The sequence below is a fragment of the Felis catus genome, chromosome C1 (assembly GCF_018350175.1).
Source record: "Felis catus isolate Fca126 chromosome C1, F.catus_Fca126_mat1.0, whole genome shotgun sequence".
In the NCBI taxonomy this organism is placed as follows: Eukaryota; Metazoa; Chordata; class Mammalia; order Carnivora; family Felidae; genus Felis; species Felis catus.
The window spans coordinates 157,825,976-157,852,040 of NC_058375.1; the positions used below are offsets into that span (position 1 = coordinate 157,825,976).

The 26,065-nt window shown below is 37.8% G+C and overlaps 1 protein-coding gene across 4 annotated transcripts in view; it reads right to left on the reverse strand.

The window, feature by feature from the left end:
- Positions 1-225: 225 nt before the first annotated feature.
- The window catches only part of ABCB11 (ATP binding cassette subfamily B member 11), a 91,102-nt gene continuing 65,262 nt past the window's right edge, over positions 226-26,065 (reverse strand). For 3 of the 4 annotated variants that reach the window (XM_045033206.1, XM_045033205.1, XM_019835934.2), the window contains exons 18-27: positions 24,507-24,671; positions 19,277-19,381; positions 19,028-19,189; positions 14,171-14,374; positions 12,652-12,893; positions 10,001-10,157; positions 8,186-8,383; positions 4,362-4,568; positions 2,003-2,149; positions 226-1,171 (exon numbers count right to left, since the gene is read on the reverse strand). In XM_045033206.1, the coding sequence (XP_044889141.1) occupies positions 971-1,171; positions 2,003-2,149; positions 4,362-4,568; positions 8,186-8,383; positions 10,001-10,157; positions 12,652-12,893; positions 14,171-14,374; positions 19,028-19,189; positions 19,277-19,381; positions 24,507-24,671 (1,788 nt within the window). In that variant the 3' untranslated portion in view covers positions 226-970. 4 annotated transcript variants of the gene reach the window in all.

Here is a 26,065-nt window from a genome sequence, read left to right on the forward strand (position 1 = left end):
CCTTCCGATGTGACTTGTGTCTCTAAGTTCAAGCTTCTCTCAGTGAGATTCCCCACCCAGTCTTTTGCAGGAATTAGGGAAGGGCAGCCGTCCTGCTGCAGGAGGAGGGTTTATACTTCTGTTTCCACACAGGCAACCAATACGAAGGGTGGCGACAGGGACTAAAGGCCTGGGATACAGTCTTTATCCCAGGTTGCTGTCCTTTGTTTCCCCAAAGTCTATTCATGAAATAAAAATACTGCATTTTATTTTGTCATAGTTTCACATAGCATTATACAAAAAAGCCACATTAGTAGATTCTAATGACTTCACCCCTTAGGCACTACACCCTGATTCTATAAATCAATACCCCTTCCTAGTAAGTCCTTGTGACTACTTGCCCCTTTCTGCCTTTCCCATTCTGAGAACATCCAGAGTATCAAAGTCCTCCTTTTCCTATCCCCATCCTTAAAGATGAATGAATCTCTTTTAAGGTGAAAGAAAATTTTAGTCAGGAAATAGTTGGGTGTCAGTCTTCCTGTTGTTTTCACATATGACCTTGGTCCAGCTTGATAAACATTTGTTGAGTGCCTATTATAAGTGCATAGGCTCTGTGTACACTGAAGTCTCAAAAATGCATAGGACAATCCTCTGCTCTCAAGGAATTCAAAGTCTCATTTACTCTATGCCTTCCCACTAATTCCCATGTAGTAACTGCAAATGGCTTCTGCGTGGAGAAGCCACTGGGTGATGGCTAAGCAGTTGCTTGCCATTGGATTTTAACTCACGCTAACCCTAGTTTCTTTCATTTTCTATATACAGATATTTAACACTAAATTGTTTTGAAAGTTATTAGAAATTAGCTTGGATCCCAGCATATGACAATGTCTGAAAAAGTAAAGTATTATCATTTCTCCTTAAAGAAAAAAACACAACCCCATGGCACTCTTGTAATTGGTGCATCATCTGTACATGAAGTTCTTGAGTCAGGTCAACTGATGGGGGCTCCTGTGATGACTAGTTTGTAGTAGGCTCCCTTCTGGTCCATCAGTTCTTCATGGGTCCCCTTTTCAATCACTACCCCCTGTGACATGACAGCAATGATATCTGAGTTTTGGATGGTAGACAAACGATGAGCAATGACAATGCAGGTCCGACCTTCTCTGGCTTTGTCCAGGGCGACCTGCACTGTCTGCAAAGAGAAGGTGGAAAGCTGATGCAAAGACACATGCTTGTACCCTGGCCCAACATCTCAAGAATTCTGCTTAATACTACTTGAGCGGCATTGCTATACTCAGGGGTTAAACCCAAAGCCTTGACAGGAGAGAAAGGATCACATAAGTATTTGCTGTATGCAATGCCTCAATGATTTAAATTGCATTCTACAGACTGAGAACTTTCAGTGAAGCAAGAATGAACCAAACTATGAGGTCACAATATAACTTTACAATACCTGATGGTCTAATTTGCAAAAAATTAAACCAAAGGGATCATGTAAGGTAGCAGTTAAGTGGTCATTACTGATATTGTTATTCATTAAGGACATCTTATGTCTCTTTAAAATGAATCCTGATTTTTAAGGAATTAATTATAAATGGTAAATTTCATAGTTTTGTTTTGTTCAATTGCATTTCCTTCCATGCACATCAGATGTCACCTCTTACTTTGTGTTTTGTGCTGTCTCCCTGCTCTACCATGTAACTTTGAAATTATAAAATAGGAAATGCCTCACAGATGACCTAGATTATTTTACCTAAGAAAGCTAACTACTAGCCCTTGAAAAAGCATCACCTAGCCTAGAGAATCTTAACAACAATTCTTAAAGTTAAAATATGCTTTTTCATTTGAAACATTCCTATTTTGAATCACTTCCTCTAGATTATTGTCTTTTGTTCCACCAAGTATTGGCCATTTATACTGTTAATGAATCATAAAATTGAAAATAGTGCCATTTCATAAGGGCAAATATTACAGCAAAAGACCCATTTATAATGATCTAAGACTTTAGAAAATCAATACATACCTTTTCACTTTCTGTGTCTAAGGCAGAAGTAGCCTCATCTAGTAGCAAGATTTTAGGATCTCGTACAATGGCCCGAGCAATAGCAATCCGTTGTTTCTCCCCTCGAGACAGTTGAGACCCCTGGGGCCCAACATTAGTTTCATATTTCTGGAAAAAGTATGGTGAGTTTGAGACCCAGAAACAGTCATTGCTCCTATGCTGTATGGAGCCCACATTAATCCCCTCTCTGAGGATTTAAACAATTTTTGTTTTGTTTTTTTTTTTAATTAGGAATAATAAATAAGTCCTTCTATAAAGGATATAAAACCCATTTAGGAATATAAAAAAAATATAGCATTTGTTGGGAAATTAGGGGATTTTATATCTCCATCTCTGCATTTATTTTAGGTTTGTGGTGTTTTTTTTTTTTCTTTCTTTCTCCCTGTCTATGAGATCTCTCTGATTTAAGATTCCCGGATTTCCAAACTCTCATCTGGAAGAGCTTTCCAAGATGGAATAATCCTGTGAATGCAAGGGCCCTTTGAGAGATCTCCTGGTCCATCCTCTTATTGAGGAGACATCATTCTGGAACATAAGCTTAGGTACAAATCCTCACTGTGCTGTCTAGTAGCTCTATGAGCATGATCAAATTACCTAAATTTCTGTGAGCAGCAAACTTGCCTGGAAAATGAAGATGTTAATCACTAGTCCATACATTTACTGAAATTATGAAGGAAAATTCCTAGCTAGATGCTAGGCATGGCTACATAAAGAATAGTTAGCATTCACAGAATATTTATGATGCTTTAGGCATCGTGTTAACTATTCTAGCCAGATGATCATTTAATACTCACAGAAATAATTTTCTCCCTACTTTACAGATTACAAAACTTAGGCACAGACAGGTAAGAAAATTGTGCAAAGACAAGTAAAAAGCAGAACTCGAAATCCACGTGTGTCATGTTTCTGAGACTTTGCCCTTGACCACTGCTCTCCCCTGCCTTCCACAACAAGGTGTGTTTCCTTCCCCTGATTCCCTTGCCTCCTGACAAATGCTAACCACACCAAGTGAGACTCATGACAGCCTACTTTGTCCTCGTGGAGAAAAAATGCTCAGTGGAGGGTACGATGGGTTAAATCCATATGAGAAAGAGGCAATAAACTGCCTCTGAGCCACTGTCTCCCACAAAATGAGAAGGTGCTCAACAAAGATTTGTGGAATAAATGAATCTTCCAGAGGGAACACAAGCTTTGCTTTTCATTCAGGATACAGTACACAGTAATTTCCACATGCTCATGGATTGAGCTACCCAGGTTAGAATCAAGCTAAGACTTAAGAGTCTTTGTGAAAAAACAAACAAAACAAAACAAAAAAAAGGAAAAAGCCACCCCAAACAGCACAAAATTTATAAACAGAATCACGTGCAAAAAAAAAAAAGTAATTTAAAAGTGGTATTTATTTTTTTTTTTTAATTTTTTTTTTCAACGTTTTTATTTATTTTTGGGACAGAGAGAGACAGAGCATGAACGGGGGAGGGGCAGAGAGAGAGGGAGACACAGAATCGGAAACAGGCTCCAGGCTCCGAGCCATCAGCCCAGAGCCTGACGTGGGGCTCGAACTCACGGACCGCGAGATCGTGACCTGGCTGAAGTCGGACGCTTAACCGACTGCGCCACCCAGGCGCCCCTAAAAGTGGTATTTAAAAGAAGTCCAAAGGTTAAAAGTTTGGTTCCTAAAATTTAGTTTCTATGTGTTAACTTTTTTTTTTGTGATCAACCACCAAGAGACTCTTGGTGGATGGAAAAATGCAAAGTCAATATTGTACTAAGTTCAAACTTAGCTCTGGAAAAGTGAGATGCATCAGGGCAGATGCAACTTACCTCATCAGGCACAGTAAATGCAGCCAAGTAATGAAATTATGGGGATGACAATAATACTAGCAGCATAATGACTATCTTGTGTATTCTTTCATTTTCATGTAATTTTTTGCATTTTGTAGATGATCGAGTCTCAGAAAAGATAAGTAACTGCCCCAAAGTTACACAGCTAGTAAGTGGCAGAGTTTGGATTCAAACCTATATCTGTTCTGAATCTCAGGATTGTTTCTCACCATGCTACACTAATGCTCAGTATAATACTGCTTAGGTATAACAGGTTCTATGGCATCCTTTGCACTGGATGATATAATACTTCCCAAAGCTCAAGAGTATGTTGGTGGAGGCCATTTATTTTGCTTAAAAGACAGAGACAATTCTAGGGCACTAAGAAAGAAACCGTGTTGACTTTGACCTTCTCTCTGAGCCACAGTCATAATACATTTTGGCCGTTCTACCTCTACCCATCCCCATCACCCATAAGGAGGTGACCTGAGGTACTCACCTCTGGGAGTGACATGACAAAGTCATGCAACTGAGCCTGCTTTGCAGCTTCTATGACTTTTTCCATGGGAATTTCCCTGGTGTTGTCCCCATACTTGATGTTGTCCATTATGCTACAGGCAAACAGCACCGGTTCCTGGGAAACAATTCCAATGTTCGAGCGGAGAAACTGGACATTTACTTTTTTGCTGTCATGCCCATCTATCATCTGCCAATAGAGGTGACAGGCAGAGCATTAAGTTCTAGAATTCTAGCAGTGAGGAACCTTCATATTCTAGAGGTAGTATTATATAAGACAGTTGCTTTACTTGAGAGATAAAAATCCCAGGAATCATAAATAAGTGATGTTGCCTTTGACCTCTGGAGGTAGTATCTGTCAGAAGTGGTGTCAAAGTTATGATCAGACTATGGTTTTGTTTGTTTCCCAAAATTTAGCTGTGTAGGTATTTGAAACAAGAAGGGCACCCAGGACAATATTTTGTTGAAAACAAATTTCCCCTTATACTTTGGTGTAGCACATCCTTTACAAGTATGAACAATTGCTCAATTTTGAGACTCCACAGGTTATGAAACAGGTTTTTCTATGTAAAAAGCTATTGGACAATATAGCAATTAAACCTATTTCCTTGATTTTACTGATACTAACATGAGATAATAGACTCAAGTAAGGAAGGAGTACATTTACTCACCTAGTCAACCAACAAACATATATTAAGTTTTCTGCCACAAGGGCACCATGCTAGGGAGTCTTTTGTCTGCTATATAAAGAAAAAAGAATCTCTATTTTCTAGTAATTCATGATCTAGCTAGGCAATTTAGTGCAGGAACTCAAATATGTACCATTTGAGCTGTTTCACTTAAAAGCCTTAATATAGTAAAGGTGAAGTGTGTCTAACATACTACTATAAAGTGTTTGGCCCTATGGTTTCAGAAACAGATTATGTTAAATGGTGTGAACACACTATATTGTAGATAAATTCTTAGCAATGGAAAAAGCAAACACTAGTGGGAAAAGATATAAGGCATTCCTCAACAATTAGCCCTGGCTCATCTTCCTCTATTCATTTTCCATAGTATTTATAGATTGCAAAGCACAATTTAATACCTAATTAACTACTGGAGCAGCTCGCTAAATATTGTACATGAGCTAGTAAGGTAAACTCCTAAAAGACATAAGATATGCTTCATACTTCTTAGAATTTGCCACAGGGCCTAACACAGTACTGCAGATCACAGGAATTGTGTTGAAAATGTTGAATGCTGCATTTGGTAGCTTCCTTAAGAGTAAAGACAATTTTTAGCATTTACTTATTTATTCATTCATTCTATCTATTTATTTGTAATGTTTATTTATTTTTGAGAGAGAGCATGTGCGAGCAGGAGAGGGGCAGAGGGAGAGAAAGAGAGAGAGAGAGAGAGAGAGAGAGAGAGAGAGAATCCCAAACAGGCTCCATGCTGTCAGCACAGAGTCCAACGTGGGGCTTGAACTCAAGAACCCTGAGATCATGACCTGAGCTGAAATCAAGAGTCAGAGGCTTAACCAACTGACCTACCCAGGTGCCTCAAAGACAACATTTTAAAATTGCATAAAACGTGGTATTTTTTCCTACTTGAAAAAGGTTTGTAGAAATGTTTTACAATAATATAACAAAATATATTGTGTTTATGAAATTCAAGGAATCATACTGATTTCTTCACGGGCATTGCTTCTTACTTACGATCAGAACAAGCACTGAGTACATTCAGAGAAATATACTTAATATACATATATGTTAATATTGGAAAGATCAAATGTGAAGGATTTGGGTCCTTATATGTCTTATAGTTCACAGTCTACCTGGGGTGATAGACAGGATAGTCTGACATTTTGGGAAACTAGACCCTCTCGTTTGCAGAGATCAGACCCCAATGCAATGTGCTTTCTAGGTTCATCAATCACTACATATTTTTAAACAAATTAAAATTTTTATAACCAAAATTAATAACAAAGTGATTATAAGTTATATATAACCAACTCTTATTCCTTATTTTCATAATTTCCTGGATTCTTCCAATATCTCTTTGCTTATTTCTTTGCTTTGCTTTTTGCAAGGGAATCTTTAGTTGCCTCCTTCGAGTTTCTCTCAGCATTTCTCTTCATAAAGTGACCTGTCCTCACTGCAGTGAAGTTTATACTACCCAGGGAACTCAAAAAAGCCTTTATTTCAAAATATTAGGGTTAAACAATCACTTGTAGATCAGAATAAAACATTTTCAGACCTATGCCTCTGAATCATTTCTTAGAAAACTACTGATGGATGCACTCCAACAAAAGGAAAGTGAAACCCAAGAAAGAGGATGATAGGGGAATTAGGAAATAATGGATCTAATCCAAGAAAACATTCAGGAAACTCAGGGTGACAACTGTTCAACAGGCACTAGTTGTAATTAGCCCAGGCAGTTGTAGACATGAGAGTAAGAAGCATGTTCCTCAGAAAAGGTAGCAGGATAGAGACATTGGAAGGATATAAGGATTTGATAAAGGCAGAGGATGCCAGAAAAAAAGCCTTTCATAAAAACAATCAAGAAAGAAAATGTAATGCTGATGTATCTCACTACTTGATAATGGGATGAACAATATTTACATAATCATAATAAAAGTTGTTAGTTGATTGTTAACTTTTAGAGTCAGCCCAGAATTAAAGATAATAAATGTTATAAACGGAATGTTAGTGTTTTGCATTTTGATAATATAAAAGTATAGTTATTAGGAATGGAGAAATAAGAGGAAGGAGGAAGAGGTGAAAATAGACATAGAATTGTTACTCTTATTTTAGGAAATAAGAATTCAAGAGATGCTATCTGTAGGTGTAGAAAAGAAGCAGAATTATATTAATTAAATTTACAAACAGAAACTTTTAAAAGTGATATATATATATGTGTGTGTGTATATATATATATATATATATATATATATATATATATATATTGGGAGGAGGTGCATAAAAAAGGGGGAAGTGTTGAGGGTAAGCTAAATTTCCATCTCTTAAGAATAAGTCAATAAAGAGTCTAAATTTGTTAAATCTTGAAACAGCGGCATAACCATATTACTTAGAGACATTGAGGCATTGAAAGACCTAAACACATCAAATAGTTAAAAATAGTTGTCTTTGAGCAGAGAAATGGGGAGTAGTGGAAAGGGTAGCATAAGGGGTTGCTTTTTATTACAAATCTTTCCTATTTTATTTTGTATTCCTCTGCATATATTATTTGGAAAGAAAGAAAAGGGAAAGAAATGCTCCAGAAAATAAGAAGCAAAGAAATTCACCAGTTTTTCAAAAATCCTTGCCAAAGCTTTATGGCACATAACTACCAATTTGAGTTCTTTACATTATCTACACTTAAGCTTCTTGAACCAGGATTGTCTCAGATTGTTCATACTAAATTCCCTCTCTTGCTCATTTATCATTGCGTTCTTCATCACCCCAGTCATTTTTTCCATTCGCGGTCATTAGCTTCCTGATTTGTTTGCACATTCTGCTCCATTTACAGGTAAGCAAATGCTTCTGTTAAACACACTCATCTCCAGCTTTGCAGTGTGCCCAGTTTTCTTTGTCTAACTGGTCAGCAGGCCATCTGGAACTGGGAAGTATATGGTATTAGAAATTGTAAGGTAGAATCAGGTCAACCAGCAAACGACTGGAACTAGACAATATCCATAGGGGAAAGTGTCCGAGGCAAGCACGTTAGAGTGAGTCTGGCGAGGTGTAATCTTGAAAACCACTTTTAAGGGCTTGGAGATATTCTGCAGAAAGCAAAATTCTCAAAAGCATTTGCACTGCTTACCACCTTCCCTTCGTCAGGATCATAAAAACGTTCCAAAAGCTGAATGCTGGTGCTTTTGCCACATCCGCTGCTTCCAACAAATGCCAGTGTTTGGCCTGGACGAACCGATATTGAGAGACCATTCAGAACTTGTACATTAGGTCGAGAAGGATATGTAAATTTGCAGTCAACAAAGTCAATCTGGCCTTGGAAGTTGTCCTGTGGATGGGAAGATTGGAGTTACATGTGCTCCTATTAGAATCTAGAATACTGAAAATGTACCTAAATCTGAGTTTTAAATCCTTGCTTCAGATACCTTCAACTGAAGTATAAAGACAGCCACTTAATGAAATGGCATTCTGTTCCCGATTCTGGCAGGTATAGAACAAAGAGATGCTTGAACAATGAAATTAAAGACATGTGACCTCTCATTCCCATTCTAACCTAACGGGATTTCCTTGTCATCCATTCATTCTGAATGGAAGAGAACAACTAGTAGTTATGATTCCATCACAGAAGCCAGTAACTGTCCAAACCCTTATAGTTCTGCTTCCCCTAAAGATTTCAAATAATAGCATTAAACTTCAAATGACTCAGAAAGTTACTTGAGCCTGTATGGAAAAGGTAGTACCTTCAGTTGTACTACTTGAATTATGAATTTTAGAAATAGATAGACTTTAATAACGCAGAAGCTTCACTTTTATTGAGCTGAAGGAGGAACAGGTCATTTGATCAATTTACAAGGATCTCTGAATTTAGTTCAGCTTTATTAGGGTTTAGTTTTGTTTTGCTCTCTTGAACACACTGGATTATTAAAAAATTGGGGTGCCTGGGTGGCTCAGTCGGTTGAGCGTCCGGCTTTGGCTCAGGTCATGATCTCACAGTTTGTGGGTTCAAGCCCCACATAGGGCTCTGTGCTGACAGCTTAGAGCCTGGAGCCTGCTTCGAATTCTGTGTCTCCCTCTCTCTCTGCTCCTCCCCTGTTCATGCTCTGTCTCTCTCCTTCAAAAATAAAAAAAAATAAAATAAAATAAAATAAAATAAAATAAATAAATAATAAAATAAAATAAAATAAAATAAAAACATTAAAAAATAGTTGGGTGGGGGGTTCCTGAGTGGCTCAGTCCATTAGGGGTCCGACTTTGGCTCAGGTCATGATCTCACAGCTCCTGAGTTAAAGTCCAGCATAGGGCTCTGTGCTGACAGCTCAGAGTCTGGAGCCTGCTTTGGATTCTGTTTCTCCCGCTCTCTCTCTGCCCTCCTCCTCTACCTCCCTCCCTCTCTCTCTCTCTCTCTCTCTCAAAAATAAACATTAAACAAAATTTTTTTTAATAGTCGGGGAAGGTAAAAAAAATACCTGTTGGGACTATCAATTAGAAGAAAAGATATTTTGTTGATATCAAATTGGTTTTCAGGGAGTCCACATTAATCTAGATAAACATGAATTAAATCAATATTATTGTACAGGAAGAACTGGTTTTTCTGCATTCCATACCAGAACATTAGTAGATAACATGGTGGTTGGGTAGGTCTCAAAAGATATCCAGTTTCATTCATTCTGGAACTCAGTGTGCTTTATATTACACAGAATTCAGCATTCACTGGATATCATTGCCTTATTCAAATGCCAGACTTATGAATAAATTTTAATGCTAATTTACTTCATTCCTTTACACTTATAAATCTATTGTCTGTGTATACTATATTCATGTGAATGAACCCATATACTGCAGGAAAGTGCTAGGTAGTATTGTATGACTAGCTGTTCACACACATACACACAACACACACGTGCACAGTCCTCCTCCACCTCCCTCCTATTCCCTCAGTACTTACCCACTTTTCACCTGCACTACTGTACACATTAATTGGGGGTTGTCGGTCCAGCAGTTGAAAAAAGCGTGCAGCTGATATTTTAGCTTTGGCATAACTAGGGGTGTAAGCGGAGGCTCTTCCAAAAGCTGTCGCACTTAGTATCACTGAAGAGATCACCCTGTAATTGGACAGACACCCAGGTAGAGAAGGAGTGTGGCATGGTTGGTGTGACAGCCTAAGGGGCAGATGTCTGGGGGCCCGGCCCTGGTTCTACTAGGAAAGAATTGAGCAACTTTGAACAGGTCACCTTCGACTTGTTGGGAATGGGGGCTTGGAGACACTGGTAGTTTTCCGAGGTGTTCTATGTCAACATGGTGAGGGGAAAATTGAACGAGGGGGATTCACACCTCCAAACCCTGCTTTAGCTACAATGGCCTCTTTTTCAAAGGTTTGTTTGAGAAAAAAAAATTTCCTGAGAATTTTTAAAAAAGGAGGAAGGGGGCTTGAAAGATCATCAGATTGGGTTGAGTTCTCACAAAGCTAACATTTTTCGAATCTATAATAAGTGCATAAAAGATAATGATTAGTGAAGAATCACTAGTACGAAGCATGGGTGTCATTCACGCTTCAGACACCATGAGAAAGAAAATTGTCCGTTTGCTTCTACAGTACTTATCCCAACTTCTAACATATTCAACATGTGCAAAATTAATGAGGAAATGAGTGAAGGGATAAATGAGTGATAAATATGGTGAGAGAGAGCTCTGGTGCTATACAGATGATGATGTGAGGGGCATCCTCCCAAGCTGACCATCTGCATCACCATGCCCAGAGGGCCTGCTTCTGCGGTGGTGGAGGGGAGTGTGTTTGCGCCTTATGAATGGCTCGTTCATAAGCAGGAATTCTTTTAGGCCAAACATCTCCAGGATCCCAGCCCAAAGCTTAAAGCAATGAAAAGCACCTGGAATAAAATGGGAAATGGTGGAAGATGATCTTTCAGTTTAAAAAAAAAATTAATGTTTATTTATTTTTGAGAGACAGAGAACACAGGGACGGGGAGTGGGAAGCAGAGAGAGAGGGAGTCAGTTTTTAAAGAGAAGCCAGAAGTTGGGGATTTTCTATGGTTTCCCAATTTTTACATATTGTCCAATTATTCTTCAAATTTCTGACATAAACTAGGAAGTCAACAGTCTGTGATTTCTGATTTGGGTTAACAGCTCTCAATATGCAAAAATTTGGAAAAGATGCTTTCCTGATTGGAGTGGGTATAGTAGGGCAGGAGAAGAAATTTCTTCTGTATTTCTAAAAGAAAGATAGAAGGCAAGAAGACAGAACTCATGGCTTGAGGACAAACCCAAAAGAACAGATTTCTATTGGGACCACTTTTCCTAATGTCCTCCAAGGCTTTCTCAGACCACCTCGCCCTCATCCCTCTAACACCCCCGCTACACCCATATACATGAGTATCCAGTCCTTTGGTACCCTGACACACTTTGGCTCTCACCTCTAGAAATGTGAGACACTGAACTCAAAGCTAATCTTATCAGGAGAGCCGGCTTGAACTATAAGAAAGGACCATAATTCCCCTGTCCTGGCCTTTGCTGTCTCTACCTAGGAGGATTCAGCTGGAAATATGTCTTCCTTGCAAGAGGCAGAGTTCTAATAAGATGGTTCTATGAACCATCTGATCCAAGGCCTCTAGATTTCCTCAGCATTAACCAGTATAATAAACTGTATCAATGGTTCATTTATCCTATTACTCTGTACACATCCCTTTACAATATAGCTTTTTTACTCCTCTGTGATATTGTGATTTATAGTAAGAAACATGTATTTGGTTTTTGGCTCCTATTCCTGGCACAACTGTTAAACCCGTGGAAGTTCCTAAATTTGGAGAACCGTCAAGGTGTCTTTTGTTGTGTTAATGAAGTGACTTTGGAAGGCCCCTATTAACCTAAGGATGGGGGCTGGTTGCAGTTGCCAGGGGAGGCAACCACACAATTAGAAGTAGAAATTGGAAATTTCAGTCCTATCTCAGCCCCTCACCTCCAGGGAAAGGTAGGGTATCTGAAGAAAGAGTCTGAGGAAGGTGTTTTGGGCAGTCTTGCAGGATTGCATCCTTAGGCTCTGGGGTTCGATGCTGTCTCCAGGTAGAAGGTGTCAGAATTAAGTTGAACTGTAGGACACCCAATCAGGGATCAGAAGTGTGTGTGTGTGACAACAGTGTGACAATAAAGGAGAAACACAATCGGATCCTATCATTGAAAAGTAGATTTCATTCTCTTTTTTTTAAAAATCTGGGTTTGGTTGTATGACTTTCCTTGGCCAGAGAGATATTAGAAAATGCAAACACTTTTCAAGTGTTTCACCTTGGGCATTGGGGCTTACTCTCTTCTGTTGTACTTGGAGTACTGAGACCATAATATGAAGAAAACAAGCCAACCTGCTAGAGAAGTCAGGTGGAGACAGAAGCCCACTCAGAAGCCTGAGTGAATCAGTCCAGTTCTGAAGAACACCTTGACAGCCCATAGAATCTTCAGAAATAATCAATCCCAACTGTTCAAGAGATCAAATTTGGTATGGTTTGTTAAGCAGCAAGAGCTGCCTGATGGAACCAGGCCATTCCTCCCTAGAGTGTCGATCTTTTATGACCTTGGCATGATAGTCCTCACCTGAACACATAGCTGAAATGGAGCCCCTCATTGGGGATTAAGTAACCTCCATATCTGTAGGAAGCAGAGTTAGCAACAAACACTATGCACTGGGAAAAACCATAGCAGAATCCATAAACGTTCGCTTTTCGAAAGGCTGTCTTGAATGGCTTCTCCAGCTCAATCTCAAATGCTTTAATAAACTGCCTCTCTTTTCCAATTCCAGCAACAGTGCGGATATTACTGAGAGCTTCATTTGTAACCTGGAGAATGAAAAGGAGTCTTAGGAATTAAAGAGCAGAAATAACTACTCTCATGACATGTCAGTTGCTACATGGACTTAATGTGGGGTAAATGGCAAAATGTGGTACAAATCTGTGATGGAGGCATCATCTAGACATCAAAGAACTTGTCAGACATCAACCTACCTGGATCATGAAGCAGTTAAACTCAAGTTCTAATTAATACTAACATGTTTTTTTTTTCTCCACTTGTAGAAGAGAGAAGAGAACAAATGTACACACGCTTATCCTTGAAAACTTTTTAGCTTTTTTGGTAATTTATTGAAATGTCCAAAACAATATCTGTAGATGTCTTCTGAGACAAAATACATTTAATAATACAAATTTAAAATATGATTCTATTTTCTTAAAAAATAATCTGACCAAATATTATATAAGTATAAAGTTTATCTTTTAGTCTATACTATGAATTTGTAGTTGTTTCAATCTATACACTATGGTAAATAATCACTGTTTCTGAATTAGCATCCTGTCCTAAAGTAGCACAAAGGTGGGCTACTTTCTCCCATTGGCATATGAAACTTTTTGGCTTCTGTCTACTTGGGCGATGTTTACATCTCCTCTCTTAAGACACGAAACCTAGATAACAGTAAATTTGTTAAGAGAATAAAGGTGTGTATGTGTGTGTACATGATTTCTTATACCTGATAAATGTCTATGCCACCATCTCCTCATTTACCCCGGTACAAGATACTCATTAGAACACACTTTTAAAAGTGCATCGCTGAAACCTAAGAGTATTTGAGAACTAAATTGCATCTCATAGTTCTATTTGGGAAAGACATTTTTCCTAAGTCTAGCAGACAGTGAAGTGTGAAAATTAAAATTATCTGCCATTAAAAAGATGGTAGCTCCTCTCTGTGTGGGCAGCATGACCTGGGAAAAACGTTTAGCTAAAAAAACCCCAAGTAGACGGAAAGCTGAACTCTCCACTCTTGCAAATAAGAATACACCAAACTAGAATGTGGAGGAAATAACCATTGGAAAAGAAATTGAACATGTAACCCTCTGTGTTTGCCCCGCTGTTTCTCTACACCTGTTTACACTCACAGCATCACAGCTTTGTTGTCATGGCCTTGGGGCAAAGGCACATATAAAAAAGGCTAGTGGGAGGTTTCCAAAGATTAACGTTTGTAGCCTAACAGCTTTCTTAAGTCTCTTTGTACAACTCATTCTCAGTGGTTTGTCTGACAGCCACTTAGCTGTAAGCAGTTTGAAAATTGGGTCTGTAAGATTACCTGGCCCGCTGTCTCCAGAGCCTGCTTGTCTTGAGTGGCAAATCCTGTCAACATTCTGATCTGTATGGCTCCCGATAAAGCCAAGAAGGGGAAGAAGCACACTATAACCAGGCTTAGCTTCCAGCTAAAGATGAAGGCAATGATCATGGCCACAGTGATGTTAGTGAAGGAATTGACCATCATCCCGATTTGAGAGCCAGTGGCCTGCAAACCAAAAGCAATCAACCAATCTGAGACACACAGTCTCTTTCAACAAATATCACTATGTGAAAAGGCAATTTTATACTAAAAAGATTATTTTAAAAAATTATTCTGATAAAATATACATAACATGATGTTTATCGTTTTAGCCATTCCTAAGTGTACAATTCAGTGGCATTAAATACATTCACAGTATTGTGTAAACATCACCACCATCTATATCCAAAATCTTTTTTTCTTCTTTGAGAGAGAGAGAGAGAGAAGATGAGCCAGCATACACACAACTGAGGTAGGGACAGAAAGAGAGACAGGGAGAGAGAGAATCCCATAAATCATGACCTGAGCTGAAATCAAGAGTTGGACACTTAAACAAGTGAGTCACTCAGGCACCTGTCCAAACTCGTTTTATCATCTACAACAAGAACTCTGTACCCATTAAATATAACCCCCCGCCTCCTCCTTCTCCCTAGCCCCTGACAACCTCTATTCTTCTTTCTGCCTCTATAAATTTGCCTCTTCTAGGTACCTGAATGGAATCACACAATATCTTTCTGTGTCTAACTTATTTTATTAAGCTTAATATTTTTAAGATCCATCCATGTTGTAGCACATATCAGACTTTCATTCCTTTAAAAGCTGAATAATATTTCATTATATGTATATATCACATTGTGTTTATCCATTCATCTGTTGATGGACACTTGGGTTGTTTTCACCTTTTGACCATATGGATACTGCTGCTATGAATGAACACTGATGTACAAATATCCATTTGTGTCCCTGTCTTCATTCTTCTGGATATACATACCTAGGAGTGGATTTACTGGGTCATTTGGTAGTTCTATGTTTAGAAAGATTTTTTTAAAATAATGAACTCCCTAATGCATTTGAAGGCTGGGTTAATAAAAGTCCCTTTTATTCATGGTTTTTTGGAAGCTCATCTATTGTCTAATCTCATTTCATGGGTGTCAGAGCTCGAGCAGTCAGTGTGAGATTAATTCAGCTAAGTGTGGGCTGCGTATATTTCACATGCCTATGCATTTGGTCTGCTTGGAAATGCCCAGGCGTTGGTCACATGGTAATATTTCTGATTATCCAGTGAAGACGGATGATTGTTCTGTAATTATGCTTTTAAAATTTGTACAAGACTATTATAAGAGACCACTTTCTTTCTCAATGAAATTAGCTTGTTCATCAGTACAAAATCACATCCTGACTTAATAGCTGGCTGTTCAGTCAACACAAAATGGACAAAAAAGTTTCAGTCTCAATATAAGTGGAGAACGGACACTCATAGTAACTATTATTTATAATGAAAATTATTTGATGGTTCCAACTCTTCTTTCAGTTGCAGTTATGCAGATGTGACCAAAGGTTGGCACCTTCTGTGTAGACAAGACTTGTGTGGGAACAACTGCAATGCCTTTTGTCAAAATTGTAGAGGCTTCAGCATTATTTAAAACAACCACAGGTAAGCTAGTAGGTAACGATAGGTGCTAAGGAAATGCGATGCAAGAATAATTTACCTCTGCATATTATATTGAAGATTCAAATGGAATATGAACTTTGTGGTCCAAAGAATTCCCTCCCATGTATTGATAATAACTTCCTTGAACACAGGAGTCAAAGTTAAATTTGGAATTCACTTATACACCTATATTTATAGCAGCATTATCCACAATAGCCAAAAGGCAGAAGGAGCCCAAGTGCCAAGTTGATTGACAGATAAGTGGATAAACAAAATGTGATCTATACAAACAATGGCATATTATTCAAGCCTTAAAAAAGAAATGAAAGTCTGACACATGCTACAACATGGATGTACCCTGAGGACATTAAGCTAGGCGAAATACACCAGCCACAAAAGGACAAATAATCGTATGATTCTACTTATATGAGGTTCCTGGAATAGTCAAATTCATAGAGCCAGCGTGGGATGGTGGTTTTATCAGGGCCTGGGAGGAGAGTGGGATGGGAAGTTAATATTTAATGGATACAGAGCTTCAATTTGGGATGATGACAAGTTCTAGATATGGATAGTGGTGATGTTGCATAACAATGTAAATATACTTAACACCACTGAATTGTACACTTAAAAATGGGTAAAATGGTAAATTTTATGATTTGTATATTTTACCACTGTTAAAAAGAACAAAAGAATTTTGGGTTGGCAAGGACAGTTAGGCATTATAGAGCATTTGAAAAATAGCTAAATAGTTCTTTGGGATATCCTTATTTTTTCTTTTAACGTTATATTCCATCAATATTTAAAAAATTTTTTTAAAGTAATACAGCTTAAGACACAAAATATATACACATATATAGTAATAAACATTTTCACAAAAAGGGATCAGTCTAGATACTACTTTGTACTTTGATTTTTTTTCACTTCTTGTAACATAACCATCCCTCTGGATCATTACATTAACACCTTTAAAGATAGCTGCCTAATATTCCTTAGTAGGGATGTATTCACTCAACTGTTTTCCCACTGGTGGATATTCAGGTAGTTTCCAGGGGATTTTATTAATTTTTTGATCAATATAAAAAATACCCTTAAATGCATATTGTCACAAAATAGGAGAGAATTAACTCAGACAAATTTTAGTCACAGGATTTGCATACCTGATTATTCTCTAAAAAATGTTGAAAGAATTCAAACTATAACCAATATTTTATGAGCGTGTCCATTTCTTCTCATCCTCACAAATATAGGAAGTTGTCATTCACAATTGTTTTTATAGGTGGAAAATGGTGCTTCATTCTTTTATTAATTTTTCTATTAATTTTTCTATTAATTTTTCTATTAATAAGGTTGTGCAATTCTTCATTTGTTCATTGTCCTGCTGCATTTCTTTTTTGTGGTTTGTCCATATACTATTTTTTAACCTTTATTATATTGTTTATTTTTGTTCTCTAACCAATTTTAGTGCACTACACATATTAGAGTTATCAGGTGTGTTAATTTTTTTATAAATATTTTCCTAGTTTTTACCATTTGTTTATACAAAAGCTTTAAGTTTTTATGTAGTCTGACAAGTCTACTTTAAGTTTTTTTGTCTTGTTTAAGAGAATCTGCTCGGGACAGCTGGGTGGCTCAGTCGGTTGAGCGTTGAGCGTCTGACTTTGGCTCAGGTCATGATCTCACAGTTTGTGGATTCGAGCCCCACTGTGCTGACAGCTCAGAGCCTGAAGCCTGTTTTGGATTCTATCTCCCTCTCTCTCTGCCCCTCCCCCACTCACGCTCTCTTTCTCTCAAGAATAAACAAACATTTAAAAAATGTTTTTAAAAAGCACCTTGCAGACTGAAGGATGCAAAAATAGAAGAGATAAGTTTATAGCTTATTTATTTAACCTAAACTTCAGTGTCAGGTAAACTGGACACTAGAATACTCAGTTGGTAAAAGTGAAATTGTTACAAACTTTCTCCAAGCAGTAAGACAATGCACATTAAAACCCTTCAAAATGATCATATACTCTGATCCAGTGATTTTATTTTGAGAACAAAAACAAAAAAAAATGAATAAGGATGTGCCAAGCTTGATGTAAAATGATAGAAGTTGCTTATAAGAGGGAAAAAACAGAAAGAAAAAACATTTAAATAAGGAATTCTTTAATGGTGATACATTAAAATGATGAATTATGCAGCCATCAAAAATCTACTGTAGAAAAATATGTAATGGCCAAAATATGCTCACAGCAGATTGTTGTAGGGAAAAAACAGAAAGATTACAAAATGATTCATGGAGTGTGACCCAGAGTCTGTAAGAAGCACATATATACATAGAAAAAAAGCTCTGAGGAAGAAGATTCCATGTTCCTCAGAAATTCTCCCATATCATTGCCCATATTTTTGAGTCAAGACACACAGTAAAGCACCATCAATCCAGGGCGTTTTTTTCTTCCAAGAACCATACAAATAAACTGTGGTTTTCTTTTTTCTTTCTCTTTCCTTCTTTCCTTCCTTCCTTCCTTCCTTCCTTCCTTCCTTCCTTCCTTCCTTCCTTTCTTCCCACAAAAAGTGAGTAGAGGTTCTGGACGGCACATTTGACTCTTGTCACTTTAATACAAACCCCTAGTTTCCTAAAGGCATGGCCTCACCTTACACATGTATAAGTCCCCTGAACAAGGCTGCCGGTTCTGAGGTTGAGAAACCACAGCTTTGTCTCTATGAATGCCTCAAGATTCTAGATGGCAATCATTTACTTCTTTCCTTCAGTTTCCTTACTGGCATTTTGCAGAGGCAGCTCAGAATAGCTTCTCTTTTCCTAAGACCTGCATGCTGGGCATCTATGTAAGAGGCTTTCTTCCACACACGCTTTGCTTCCACCTTCTGGGGGGAGCTATTAAGTCTTGTGGAATCTGAGCCTCTGGGCCTGAAAATGATCTGAGAAATGAGTATCAGGAAAGTTTTCAGTTGCTTGACTCCCACAAAATCTAAAACCTGGACAGATTTGGACTCATGGCACTGATTCTGGACATTGCCTGGGACACACTGTTGTGTCAGCATTGGAAATGGTGGAAAATGTGGCTCTGGGGCATCTCAGTCCCATGAGTTCCTATTTCATGGGAAACACATAGGTAATTATCATAATTCTCAAAGGAAAGAATATTTACTCCAGTTAATAACACCCCTGATTTCCCCCCATAGCTTACCCCTTGAACTTGAGAGGCATCTGTAGCAAGCCTTGTTGTTAGTGCCCCAGGGCTATTTCTCAGGTCATCAAACCAGCCAATGTCTTGTCCTAATATTGCTCTGAAACCAAATTTACGCAGCCTCTTTGTGAGGAGTTCTCCAGATTTAGCAAAAGCATATCCCTAAAACATAAAGGAATCTTTAGTGATATTTTAACACGAAAAGGGAGAAAATAGCTAAATCACTTACAAAAAAATAAAACTCCTTACCTGCAGAAACTGAGTGCAAATGGATACACAGCCCAATACTACAAAAAGCAGGCACACAACATTGATCTGTGACCTTTGTTCTTCTTTATCAAGAAGTGAAAAAGTCTTTGCAAGAAAGTAAGCAAACATGTTACTTTAGTATTACAAACAATAGCAAAATAAATAAAATATGTTTAAAAGGAATTTCTCTTAAGCATCAGGTTAAGGGAACATATCAGTAATTAAACCAAAGTTAGCTATGAACATGTGTATTTTAATTCCTTGTGGGGAAGGAAGTTTGGCAAATGAAAACCAATAGCTACAATTTGCAGAAATTCTGTCTTGTTTCTTGGCCTGATGTAGGCAATTGTGTTGGCTTTTCATTGACACAGATGAAAAGTATCATTAAATATCTCAAATCTTGTATGTAATAAGGCAAAGAAAAAAGAGAGGAAGGAAGGAACAAAGGAAGGGAGGGAGGAAGGAGGCAGGGAGGGAGGGAAGACAGGAGGGAAGGAAAGAAGGAAGGAAGGAAGGAAGGAAGGAAGGAAGGAAGGAAGGAAGGAAGGAAGGAAGGAAGTTTTCTGGAACAAAGCACAAAGTATTATCATGACCTTTGTCCTTCTCACATAACAGAAGCAATAAAGATGATTTTCCCACTCAGGTACTCTGTTATTACTTTTATAGATCATATTCATATATTATATATATAAATACTATATATAATAAATAATATATAATAAATAATAATATAAATAATAATTAATAAATATATAAATATATATTTATAATATATGAATAATAGTTTCATTTAAAAAACAACTAGCCATTAACTGTAGTTGGCTTAGGAGAAAGAACACTTTCTGTCCATCTGAGGCTGAGATTGTTGTTTCTTTTTTTTTTTTTTATGTTTATTTTTGAGAAAGAGAGAGAGAGTACAAGTGGGGGAGGAACACAGAGAGAGGAAGACACAGAATCCAAAGCAGGCTCCAGGCTCTCAGTTGTCAGCACAGAGCCTGACATGGGGCTGGAACCCACGAACTGTGAAATCATGACCTGAGCCGAAGTCGGATGCTTAACTGACTGAGCCACCCAGATGCCCCAGAGGTTGTTGTTTCCAAATCAGGAAAAGTTGAAAACATTCTCTACTCCCCCCCAAAAAACTATGGAAGTCGTGAATTTTTTTTAGTCCATAATAAATGGTAAACTATACTTTATAAGTGTATTCTGAACTTGCAGATGTATGCTCAAGTAACTGATTGGGGACTACGCTGTTGCAATAAGAAAATGGAAAGAACAGCTGGATATTCTAATGATAGTGCCCTATAATGAATAGATTTTAGGTACAACAAAACTTCCTAATTTGGGCTTAAGTGAGGGAAACTTGAGTTCAAAAACGTACACATTAGAGAACTTTATTTATCATTCTAAATTAATTTAAGTCACTAGAACAATGCTAACAAGCAGTTGCTCAAAAGAAATCGTTTATGCAATACATATTTATTGAGTGCCTGTTATATACCAAATAAATCTCTTGAAAACAATGTATACTACTCCATTAACAAATCCTTTTTTGCAAAGCAAAAGTAACCTATTCAAATAATCAAATTCCAAAGTGGAGAGGGGAGTTCCAGATTAATAAAATTTACTGTTTCTAGGATAATTTCTAGGGTCTTCATGTTCTTAATACAGGTGGAAGTGGGTTTGGAAGATTCCAAGGTCATTCTCCCCAGCATTGAGTAACTCATATGTTTACTTTACAGAGTTTATAAATTTAGGGTTTTAAAGACCTGTTGCAGTTTGGTTTTTAAAATCATTATACACATCCCCCAAACCCCAAACAGTGATGCCACATTTCCATTCCTTCCTCATGTCACCTATTATAATCATGGACAAAAGGACTATAGAAGTGCAGATTAGCCAGTTTAACTTTTATTCTAGAGATGGTAAACCAGAGCCCCAAACATCAAAACTTCTGTCCAAGTTCATTTAGCTAGTGGTTATTATTAGGTAAGGAAAGGCCTATTTTTTCAGATTCCAGTGATTTTCTTCTTGCCAGCTCTCTTGGCTCTTGGCATGACTCATCTTGTCTGGGTTAAAAAAAAAGAGTGTTTGGCTGATGTTAAATCCATACAAGTGTCCAGTTCAAGAGTGGGCATCTCTCTATCCCTAACTTCTTTTCACAAAATTCTACTCCATGAGTTCTTTGTTGTTGAGTTTTGTTCTTGTTGAAATCAACCCAAAAGGCTACCCATCCGTAGGCTCCTTTATAATACATCTGTGCCATTTTTACAATGGTGAGTTTGTTTAAGGAGAAAACAGATATTCATGAAACTCTTGCTATTTACCAGGTGCCAAATGTGTAACTTAACCTACTTTAACTTCAGTGAAGGTTTCCTTAAATTAGGCTTCTTAAAACAACCCAGTGAGGTAGATTTTCTTGTCCCAAATTACAGATGAGGAAACTAAGACTCATCAAGGAAAAGCCACTTGCCTAAATGCACACAGAGAATACAGAGCAGAGACTTAATACGAATCCAGGGCTGACTGACTCCAAAACTCGTGCTTTTTCCCAGCATGCTACGTCCACATTGCTGTGCTTGGAACACATGCACACTTTCCAAGTCAAATAGACCCATGGAAAGTGAATCAGATACATTATGTTTTATGTGTGTATTGATGCATCACTAGATTAGAGACCAGGATCCTAATAGTGTCCAGTCGTTTGCTGGGTCTGTGTCCCAAACTGTGGTCTCAATACACCAATTGTTAGTATTGTGCCCTTTAGGTATGTCAGAATGAAAATAGTGCAATTACGAACAGACTATTATCTGACTCATGATTATATCCTATGAGACGAAAGTATCATGAATCTACTGATGAATATGTGATAATTATGCAAGAGACAAACAGAATGATCTTCTTCATCAGAGAGGAAAAATAGTACTTTGTTCAGCATCATTCTCTTAGAAAATACAACCCGGTGAGAACATTAAACAAGAGCAAACCTTGGATTCCACCAACCAGATCCTGTTACTCTGGTAACTGCAGCCCTTAAGTGAAAAGCCTTATTGCTCAAGCCAAGCTTTTCCTAGGATTTCTGGTTGTGAACAGAAGAATCACATAACGATTGTCACTACCAACAACTGGAAGCTGCTCTAGAGAGCAGGTGTTACAGCTGAATCATCAGGTTTTTTCTGACCTGGCCGTTTCATAGACTCTTAGAACTGGCAGTTATCTTAGAAACCATTTTTGTCAATCCTTCCTTTCATAGTTGAGGAACCTAAGGCCCAGAGAAATGGCATGGCATGACCCCAGGGCATACAGTGCTTGATAAGTAACTAGAAGAGCCAGTTTCAGAAAAAAAAAGATCTCTGGGTTAGGAATCCAGGGCTCTTTCCACAGGAGCTCATATACAGGGTTTGGGTGAAGCTCAGTCAGTACACTCTTTACTCTGTTTTTTAAGAAAGTGAGAATCAGCAAAGAAGCTGTTATTCTGGATTTATTTTAAAAAGCAAACATCTAGAGCAAATGTCTTTACAGATTCAACCCTACCCACCACACCCTCTGCACCTCATCACTACTCTGTGAGATGCATTTCCAGAGCCTTTCCCTACTAGAATGTCAGCTTTATGAGAGAAGAGAAGGGCTTTGGTTTTCTTGTTCCTCAGTCTATCCTCAATCCCAGCAATAATGTCTGGCAAACCATAAATGATTAATACATATTTGTTGAATTATGAATAGATTTTTGTGTTTAATGTCTGTCTTCCTCATAGACTAGAAACTCTATTAGAGAAGGCACCATGACTGATACTGCAATCCCAAGTTTCTAGCAGTGTCTGTGGAAGATGATCAACAAACATCTGTTGAGTCAAAAAAGAACATTTATGTTGCATTTAAAATATTGTACTTATCAGACATGAAGGGTGATAAATTAATTATTTAAAGGATTTTCATCATAAAGGGTTTTACATAACCAGAAATTCAATTTACCAGAGTTGAAGTTCTCGGTTTCCAGTTTCCTCCTTCTCTGAAATTAACTTCCCACAAGGGGGCAGTATAAAATTAAAAGGGCGACTGAGGCCCTCCCTGCACAAATGACTTGATTTTGTTTATGGACTCTCTGGGTCTTTCTGTATGATTCATGCCTGTGGGGACATTTTTCTGGTCGGGACCTCCCAGAGAAGCCACAAAAGAGAGACTAGTGGGGGAAAAGAAAAACTCAGGACTCTTAGTAAGCTCTGGCTGTGTGCTATACTGGCAAATCCTTGAGGCTAGGCTTTGGAAAAGGTGCCTCCTACTCATGGTCCTACCACCTAATTAATTCCTACTTCACCATAAACAAATTTAAAAAGTTATCTAGATTCTAGGTTTGCCTCCTTGTTGATCTCACGGGATTTGTGGGGGGTGGCGTAAATTTCAACTAAGGAAACTTGGCAGCGTTTTGATAACTAATTTTGCAATGATAAAGTTTTGTTAGAACCTGGCTCTCCAGGTTCTGCAGATTTGAACCCCAGATCCATTACTTGCTATCCTAAATTCTGTATAACTTGATTTGCTTTTTTGCTAAAACAGGAACAATAAGAATCCCTACCTCAGATGGTTAGCTAGGAAAATTTAGTGAACTATTATATATAATGTGCTTAGTGTAAATTAATATTTGTAATTATTGTTAATTTTTATTGTAGCAACAAAGTCAGATGGAGAATACAAAAACTCCTAAGGAAGTGAAAATTGAAATAAGCTCATTCTTTATCCGTGCCTTATTGTACTTCTCTCCTCCTTTTCCTCTTTCCTCCCCAACCTTGCCATTTCAATGGTGCACTCAGCAGAGAAGAGAATTACACATGCACTAACACCTGCTTTTATAAGCCAAACTCTGCACCTCAGCTGTTCAGCAAGATCAAAACGGCCCTAAAATCCTTTTGTACTATTCGACGAACCTGCTTTGCATTCTGATTTTGTTTGCATATAGGGAAATTGCCCTCTTCTAACACTAAATTTGCAGCCATAATGCAGTTTTTCGCAGACATGATGCCTGGATGAGCGTCCTGCCAGCCCAAACGAGAGTGTTCAGCTTCACCTTCTTGTCTTCTGTGCAATGGAAAATCAAGGCACTTTTAGTCCTTTATGAGGAAAATAAAGCTACATCCATTAAAACAACAGAGCCAGCCTATCAAAAATGACAATACCCACTGATAGAAAAACAAACAATGTGAGGAGAATAACGTGAACCCAGCTGTTTGCTTACCCCAAGAATCTGGCTGAATAAAAAGGCATAGAGAGGTGTGACTGAACCATTGACAGAGGCGCCCACAGCCCCTACCAGCATGTAGGGCCATTCTGGAGCATTGAATCTCAGAATCCTCCGAACTGGGGCAGGTTCAATTTCTTCTTCCACAGGAATATCCTTGTCCTTGAGGGGAGAAAGGATTACATTAGTCATCCAGAGGTACACACAGACATTTTTGCATTTATTCTTTTATTATACAGCAGACCCTTTGGCATTCACAGATTTAAAAGTCATGGTTTGATTGGTTATGAGTGACCTCAAAGATCTACAAGATGTTAGTGATGCGTTGTTTTGTAAGAAATGGTTTTGAATTGCTTGCCACCATGCCGTGACTTGGAAGGGATGAGCTAGATGGACACACATCTGAGGGTGAGGTTGTGGTTTTCATGTCGCAGTGAGTATGTGTTAACTCTGGGGGAGTAATAGATATGTTGGAACTTTCAAAAAAACAACTCCCCAATTAAAAAAAAATTGTGCTATAGTGGTATTTACATATTTGAGGACTCATAAAAATTTTAAGGTATGTCTTTCATAAATGTCCTTCTAGAAACTACCTGAAGCTCTGAGGCAGGACAGTGTATCTGAAAGAAGACAAAGTAATTATTCAAATTTATTAAATGGTGTCAATAGTTATAATTTACATGCTCTCTGTAAGATTTTTCTTAATTAGTACCCAGAAGTATATGGTACTCCATTCAGGATTTCTAAATTCTACATATTCTTTGTAATGAGTGAAAATTATTTTAATAGTTCTCTATTCTGTTCTCTTTAGTTGTCATTAAAGTGTCAAGCTAACAAATTTTTATCCTCTTGAAGGCAAATATTATATTCAAAACCCCATCACTTTTACTATCATTTTCCTCACTACTGATATTACTCACTGCTTGATCTTTAGGACCATTTATTAAATTTATTACTGATTTCATGTAAGAAAGGATTTTAGGTGGCTTATATAGATTTGCATTAATTTTTTTTTACTTTTTCTATTAAAATATACTAAAATATTATAACAGATGAATTACAAAACTATGAATTAGTGCTCTCTTTCATTAATATGTAATAATCTACCCTTTAGGTAGCTGAATGTCACAAACAGACAACAGCAAGGAACTTCAAATACTTTCCTTTGCCTACGAAGTCAAAGACCACATTACCAATTCAGTTTAAATAAAGCTTTGTGTCATGTTATGTCATTATCATTGCAAGCCAAATAGGCTGGAGGAAGGCCGCTTGGCTGGTGATGGATTTCTTGTTAACTCCATTTCAAATTCTCTCTTGGTCTGCCCTCAACATGTGCACTTGTCATTACTATACACTCATGTAGCAAATCCTTCTGTCCAATAATTTAATCTCTCACAGCTTACTAACTCTAGGAAACCAATTCCTCCAACCAGAGAGGAAGAGAGGTGCCTGGGAAAGCATGAGTAGAACAAGCATGGAAAGAACAGGGTTCTTGATTGAACCCAATGAAGCCACCTATGGAATACATCACGAAGCAATTTAGCTCTCTGGGGCTC